Below are 7,851 nucleotides of genomic sequence, written 5' to 3'. Positions count from 1 at the left end.
TAAGTTTTAAATTTAGACTGTATATTTACAGATTTGTTTTATATGTCCTTGTCTTCAACTGCAAAAGGAATTGTGTTAAAGAATAATCATGGGTAAATTGGGTTTTCAGATCCAAACCTGTTATTGGCCAGTGTCTCTCCCATTTAAGCTAAAGGGAAATTTGTCATTCGCTTTAATTGGGAAGAAGAGATGAGGCAATCATAAGTGCTTTGATGAACTCCCCTACACCATTCCGTGAGATATATCTTCAGGTTGCAAAACAACTCCAGTTTTTGAATTCAGAAAAGCTTGTGCAAGCAAGAAATGAGAGCAGAGGTATAGGGGCAAATAGAACTTGACCCAAATGTGAAGATAATTTCATGCAGTATTATTGTTACTGAGTTGTATTTTTTTTTTTGCCATGAAATTAAAATTTAGACATAATGTTTCTGTAGACATAAATGCGTGATGTTACGTAGATTGATTACTGCATATGGCAATAAAGAAAGATTAAGGCTAAAATATGTGGGTAACCATTTCTTGTCACTGATATAAATTTAACCAGGACTTGTGGAAACTTGCTAGCAACTGCTATGAAATAGATGGTGGTACGTTCCTCTTGTTCTTGGCCTCCAGTGTCAGTTTGAAAATCACTGTCACTCATTAGTTCACTGTGTCAGTGGGCAGTAAATGGAAATTTAGTGTTGTCTCTCTTAACTAGGTTTTGGCAGTTTAGGAAGCTAACAGCCCAACCGATGTTAGTGGTCTTACCTTGCATTTCCCCTTCCATGTGAACGTGCACAGATCATTTCAGAATGAAGCAAAATGGCATCGTTTAAACTGTCTTCAGTGACTGTTGAAACTTATTTTGCTTTGATCCTACTTTGTTTCAGTGCAATCATGTAATCTGTTCCAGGGGAAGGAGCGGAAGGATTGTGACTGTGGTAACAATAATTGCCCACTACAACAGTATGTCTCCTGTTCTATAATTCCCAGTGCAAGGGATACATTAGGTTTAAGTCAATTCATGTTCTGGGTATATAACATATTATGCTTTTTTGGATTTCAACGTTCATGTAGTCATATCCTTCTAGACATCAAGCGATGTGTATATGCACTTGTGTTTATAATCTAGCTTGGGCATTAAAAGAAGAGAAAAATTAGAAGATACTAGGCACCATTTACATTCTACTGGCATCTGTTTATTTTGTGATCCATAGTTTTCGTGATCACACACATGCAAATACAGCAGCTTGGTCTGGACAGACAGACACTCAGTGATGCTAGTGATTTTGTTGTTTTCTGCTGAAAAGCAAGCAGTTTCCTTCTGTGGGCTCTAAGAGTTGATAACCATCGTTCAGAACGTGCTGTTGAGCCATAAATCAAGAATACTGCAGTTGGTTCCTTTTCATTGTTCTGCAGTTTCGTCCTTTCTTGCTACATTCACTTGCCATTTCTGTAATGCACATAAGCTACAGGCGTAGCTGCCAAAGAACTACTTGAAGAATTAAGGTAGGATGTGACTTACATTGTGGGAGGGTATTGGTGCCCTCTGACCCTGGAAAATAATTGAAAGCAAGCCAATGAAAAGATGGAATGATGTTATAGGGGGTCTTGAAATGGGTATTTGCTTATAAATGAAAGAAATTGGGTTCTGTGACTACTTCTTTTACAAAATTTCTGAGGTTAAGATTTTTTAAAAATATTTTTTGGCTATTTAACACTTTTTTAAATTTGTAAATAAAATGTGCAATTTTTATTTTAAGGCTCTCAACCAGAATGCTGAACTAAGGAGTCGCTTGAACAGAATACATTCAGAATCTGTTATTTGTGATCAGGTTGTCAGTGTAAATATTATCCCTAGCCCTGATGAGGTAAGACTTCAGCCTTTAATGCGTTTAGAATATGATCAAGCCCTGCTGTTCCTCACTAATAGCTAAAACAGATTATCAGATCTTTCAGACTGGAAATTGGATATTTGTAGATGTTTTCAGACTATATTTTCTCTACATAAAATTTAAACTTTTGTCTTTGCATATGTCAGGGCTCAAGAAAGAACTATGTTCTCTGCAGAGAAATAGGGAAGGTTTGTAGCTTTGTGGGAATTAATGAGGTTTTACTGTACTGTAATGTAACACACAATAACACACAGTAGATAACTATTTCTGTATCTTACTTCTCTTGCCAAATCAATAGAACAGTGTAGTGTTAAATGGCAAGTGCTTAGGTTTAATATATTGAGTAATTCAAAGGGTTCAGTGCATGAACCAAGCATTATACTAATAGCATATTTGCAACATCTAGTCTATCTTGTTTTGCTTTCCTCAGTTGACAGATTATCAAACGTATTACAAATCAGTCTCCCTTGTGAGAAGGACAGATCTGACTTTGCGACCTGTAATACGTTGCAGTTAATACTGTCATTTTGACAGCCATTCTGCTTGCATTTTACTGAAATATTTTACATTTGTCACTTCCATTCATTATTTTCTATGCATACAGCATTTCAATTAACATACCGTGGTTTCCTAATAATTTTTTCCAAGAGGAAAGGCAAGTGAAAATCTGTTTCTGGTTACTTTATTTGATTTTTCAAGACATCCCTACAATTTTTTGAATCCTGGAGACTGACAGAGAGAAAATGGAGGTGACACAGTGCCAGGGCACGGCAACCTGTGGTTGAAGTTCTGAGCAATGACTATCTCTTCTATTGTGTATTTTTTGCTGCTTAGCTCTTTCTTTTTTAATATGTTATCTTCATACAAGTGTGTCTGACTGAAAGAGAGTTTCAGAGAGGATTCCAGATCTCTTTCACTTCTATAAATAACTTAGTTTATGGAATACGCATTTGTGAGCACCTTTTGTATGTATTTTTCCATGTCCCTCCAGTTGATACAGAAACTTAAAATTTTAACTACTTTTTGTAAAGATAATGTTGAAATGAGCTTCTGTTTCCATTGTAATTCATCAAATTTCATAAATCATCCACAAGCTTATAAACCTCAGTGAAAAAGGATGAATTCTTGACCTCCTGGCTTGTTAGTGACTTTTTTATTGTCAGTGCATTTTGAGGCACCAGTATAGAAATTGGATGAAGGCGTCAACAAAGCCATTTGCAAGACTTCTGTAGTAAGGTTAAAGGAGATGATATTCCAGTATGAAGAGAAACTGTGTTTAAAACACATTGTATTATCCCAGAAACATTATGCTGTATAAATTAAGGGATCAAATAAGAAGTCTGTTTGCCTTCACAGCAGCTGCTGCTTTAGTAGAATAATTCAGAGACAGAAGCTTAAATATTTTGTTCCTCCTTTTTAAAAGCTTGTAGAGTAACATGCTGAAACATGGCGTTCCTCTCATCAAGTAGGAAGAGGAAGAAATGTTCAACTATTTTAATTAGCTTGTCCCTGAATTGATATCCACAAAGCACAGTTTGGGAATTCTTGCATTTGCTGTTAAATTCTCTTTAAAATAAACCATAGAGAATTAATTCCCGCTAGTAATTGTGAATCAGTGTTAATCACTTAATTCAAATGAGATTTTGGAGTACGTAGCCATCCTTCTGGATATTCAAACTTTTCGAACATTTATTACTAGACTAGTTAACAAGTCTACTTATTTTGAATGTAATGTATAACTCCCTAGCCTTATTGAGTTTTTGGAGCTGGGTCCAAGTACTGTTAGTTGTTATGACCAGGTATCTTTTCATTTGAATTTCATAGTTGAACTCATTTGACACAGTGCAGCTATTGTCCACCAAACCATTCCTTTGCATATAGAACTAACTCTGTAATTATTCACTGCGGAAGCTTAGTAGCAGGTGCAGCTTAGAAGCAGGCCTTAAATGAAGACACATATCTCACTGCTCAGATTTTACTTTATTTTGTAATTGCTCCAGCCTCACTTATTGAGTACACAAGAAACCCTACTAAAATATTATCTTTACTGTCTTTTCCTATATGTGACACAGAAAAATATTCAGGTCATTTACCACTCTTATGCATATTTCTTTATTATTAGCAGCAATATTTATATTTCTCTGTGCATTATTTGCAGACGGGTGAACAAATTCATGTCAGTTTGCCATTGTCTCAGCAAGTTTCTAACGAGAGCAGGCTCTCTATGTCTGAATCAGTGTCAGAGTTCTTTGATGCACAGGAGGTGCTTTTGTCTGCCAGCTCGTCAGAAAATGAGGTAGGCTATGACAGTGTACTGCAGCTTTGCTGTCAGACAGATTCAGGTATTGATGTCACTCGTGAATGGTTATTTTTTAATGCTATTTAAAATAAAAAGGTATCAGAATGCATAAGGTTTAGATAAATTTGCCTGAGACTCGCTTGTGATGGGCTGCAGAGGTTTTCCGAAGTGTAAAACTGAGCTGGAAGTTGTATCAATAATTTATGTTCATTACATGTTCTTACTAGACTGTGTCAGTTTCAGGCAAAGATGACAGCAACAATTAGGTCTGACTATGTGGTCAACTAATTTAGATTTTTAAGTATTCATTAAAAATAAAACCAAGTTCTTCTATTATATTGAAGTTATTCTCTGTAATCAGAGAAGTAGACAAGTGTCAAAAATTGTCTCATTGAAGCTCAAAGATGACTCTCCATCATGTGGCTGCCCACAACTTTCCCGTGGTATTTGAGCTAACTGCAATATTTTACATATTGGCACTTTAGCATCCCATTGGAGATATGCACAAGACAGACAGAGATAAACAATTTTTTTTATTGTTCTCAAGAAAAGTTTAAACAAGAATTTTAAAAGTAGTTTTAACACTGATATAGTTCTTGTTTTTCAAAATGATAGGTCAATGCTTGTCTTTGTCTGCTGAAATGTACATTTAAATGTTTGATTTTGTATAAAAAACAAGTCTGACCATCTCTTCTCACCTCCCATCCCCCATGTGTTATGCTGTCATTTTTTAGTTCTTTTGATCTCATTTGGAGTCACCCTTTTGTAAGTGTAATATCTGTATTTGGCTTCATAATAAGCAATGCAGAAACATAAGGAGAGCATAGAATTTATGTTGACACTGTTGGTGCACTGGAAGTATGGCTGATTGAAACCTCTAGTTGACTTAGTTAAAATCTCTAATTGACTACCGATGATGTGTTTAAATATTTTTGTTTCAAGTAATTGTGTGTGTAATTTTTTAGTAAACTTCATACATTTGAATTAATTGATATTTTATTTATGTTTTAGGCTTCTGATGATGAGTCTTATATCAGTGATGTGAGTGATAATATATCTGAGGACAACACCAGTGTTGCAGACATTTCTCGGCAAAGTATACTGCTACATTTTGTACTTTGGGAAATGATGGTTTTGTGATTTGCTACTTCTCTGTACAAGACCAACTTTGCTGAAATCAGTGAAGCTGGGCTTATTTTTTCTGGTGGTGAATTTAGTTCAGTCACTGAGACTGTTTTCCTTAGTGTGGTGTTATGTTGTGATAATACTTTTCTCCCTTCACAGTTGTCAATGGTGAACTAACTGGAGGAGCATTCAGGAATGGACGGCGAACTTGTCTCCCAGCTCCCAGCCCTGACACCAGTAACATCAATCTATGGAATATCTTGAGAAATAACATTGGTAAAGATCTTTCCAAAGTATCCATGCCAGTTGAGCTAAATGAGCCTCTGAACACCTTGCAACATCTTTGTGAAGAGTTGGAATATAGTGAACTCTTGGACAAGGCTGCTGAAACGGATGATCCCTATGAACGCATGGTAATAAATTTAGTGTGGCACTTCTTATGTCTGTATTAAAAAAGAAAACTCTTTTGTGGAGTTCTGTGCAGGACCCTCTATTGCTCTTCCATTTCACAGAGCTCCCTGCTTGGTCAGGTCCAGCTGCCCTGTAGGTATGTCTGTGTTTTTCACCTGACAGTCAGCAGCCAGCATTTGGCTCTTGTATTTTTATGTATTGTCTCTTTTCTTCAGGGGAGATAGGGAAAGGTGGTTAAGGGACTTGGCAGTGCTGTTGCTGAACATATTTGTTGTTCCCTGGCAGAGCCTCGCAGCACTGCAAGTACCTGGCAGTCATTTTGTCATGGCCTGGTACTTGGGTCCATTAACTGCCCTGTTCACATGGCCTGAAGGGAGCAAGGGATTCTAAATGCTAGCATTTTTTCTTTACCTCTGAAGAATTTGTACCTGTCTTATGATAGGAGCTTGAAGAGGAGGTAGAAGAGTTCAGGAAGAAAAAGATGGTGCAACTGAAATCTTCCTTGAATTAAATCCTCATATCTGCTACAGAGATGTAGTGCACTACTGGGCGACTGGTACAAGCCAAACTTAACAAGCACCTTACATTTGCACACCCCAGCTGAGGCACTTTCAAAAACTGACAGAAATGCCGAACTACCCAGATCAGACCATAAGTGGTGGCTGTGCTGTGAATGTTGCCTGCTTCTGCTCTGCTATTGGTAAAACAGGAGCTTGTTATGTGTGTGCCTGCCATGATTCCTTGAACTGCACCTGCTAACTGGAGCTGCAATCTTAATTAATGTGGCATGTCAGTTAGCATATTACTCCAGCTGGGTCTTGTTCAGAGGTTGGAATGTACAGGTAGATATAGGGGGACGGACAGGCAGCACATGCATGGGAGATCGTGAGTTAACTTTGCATGAAGGACATCCTCAGTGGGAGCTCTTCGTGTTTGGCAGTAAATAAAATGGATACCAATGGGGGAAAATTGAATGTGACCCCGTCATTAAGAATTATCATCCAATACTCTCAAAGAGCATGGGTGGCTGAGTCTTTGTAGTAGATCATGGATGATAAGCCTGATCAAAGGTAGGAAATTAGTGTCTTATACAGATTGTTTTAGGGGCCTATGAGAAGAGACTGACATAGGCCATGAAAAAAAATTATACCACAGGAGAAACTCAGTCTGTACTGGTTCTAGCTGGGTTGTGTGTTTAACTTCCAAGTATGCTTCCTTAGTCCAGATTCTTCTATGTGATATCCTACACTATAAGAATCTCAGCCTATTTTCTGTTATGTTCTTGTCTGTATTTGAGCAGGTTCTCATAGCTGCTTTTGCAGCATCAGGTTATGCCTCTACGTATTTCAGAGCAGGAAGCAAGCCATTTAACCCTGTGCTTGGTGAAACTTATGAATGTATTAGAGAAGACAAAGGATTTCGATTTTTCTCAGAGCAGGTAAAGCTTGTTTCTAGATGGGTACTGATGTTTAGGTTTCTTTATTTGACAGAGTGACCTTCTTCCATCTTTTGAGTTAAAATGGTTTGTTTTCTTAATAGTAAAGAAAGGTAGCAAGTATGAGTGAACTCATTAAACACTAGAAGGTGTCTGATTTTATAGTAATCTCTGTCGTAGTGTTTTAAGCAGATAATGTAAAACTGAAGCTTTAAACTGTCATCTGGTTTCATAGCAAAACAAGTTAATAGTGTGGGCTGCTTACAATTTTTATATTGCAGTAACAGTTGTATTATTTTAGGAATGAAAATTAATTGTTTTTAACTCAGACAAACTGTTTTTCAGGTTAGCCACCATCCTCCCATTTCAGCCTGCCACTGTGAATCGAAGAACTTTGTGTTTTGGCAAGGTATACCTTTTTAATTGAAAAGCATAGAACTTTTTTTTACTAGCAAGTAAAAACTTCTTTTTTATTGGCTGAGCTTTGTATTTGGAACTCACCTGTAAGTTTTGTACTTAAAAAGTTTGTAGTAACACATTAAAAACTGATGCTTTGCATTAATTCACTCCAAATTCTCATTCTTAAGAGTAAGTAGATGTGTTACAACTTACTGTCAATTGCAGCATCTTTATACATTTCTATTTAAAAGTTTTTTATCAAGAAAATTTTCTTATAAACACAAGCAGGTTTTTTTTTGTTTGTT

At 36.7% G+C, this 7,851-nt stretch overlaps 1 protein-coding gene across 8 annotated transcripts in view; it reads left to right on the top strand.

The window, feature by feature from the left end:
• Window positions 1-7,851, top strand: part of OSBPL6 (oxysterol binding protein like 6) — an 85,289-nt gene that overhangs the window by 65,030 nt on the left and 12,408 nt on the right. For all 8 annotated transcript variants that reach the window (XM_010713557.3, XM_019617093.1, XM_019617092.1 and 5 more), the window contains 6 exons: window positions 1,746-1,853; window positions 4,036-4,173; window positions 5,188-5,272; window positions 5,461-5,714; window positions 7,013-7,150; window positions 7,493-7,556. In XM_010713557.3, coding sequence (XP_010711859.1) covers window positions 1,746-1,853; window positions 4,036-4,173; window positions 5,188-5,272; window positions 5,461-5,714; window positions 7,013-7,150; window positions 7,493-7,556 — 787 coding nt within the window. The remainder of the gene's footprint in view (window positions 1-1,745; window positions 1,854-4,035; window positions 4,174-5,187; window positions 5,273-5,460; window positions 5,715-7,012; window positions 7,151-7,492; window positions 7,557-7,851) is intronic.

Source organism: Meleagris gallopavo, chromosome 7, assembly GCF_000146605.3.
Source record: "Meleagris gallopavo isolate NT-WF06-2002-E0010 breed Aviagen turkey brand Nicholas breeding stock chromosome 7, Turkey_5.1, whole genome shotgun sequence".
NCBI classification, from domain to species: Eukaryota; Metazoa; Chordata; class Aves; order Galliformes; family Phasianidae; genus Meleagris; species Meleagris gallopavo.
Note: the sequence above shows the minus strand (reverse complement) of the source record. Positions and strands in the feature narration are given on the sequence as shown.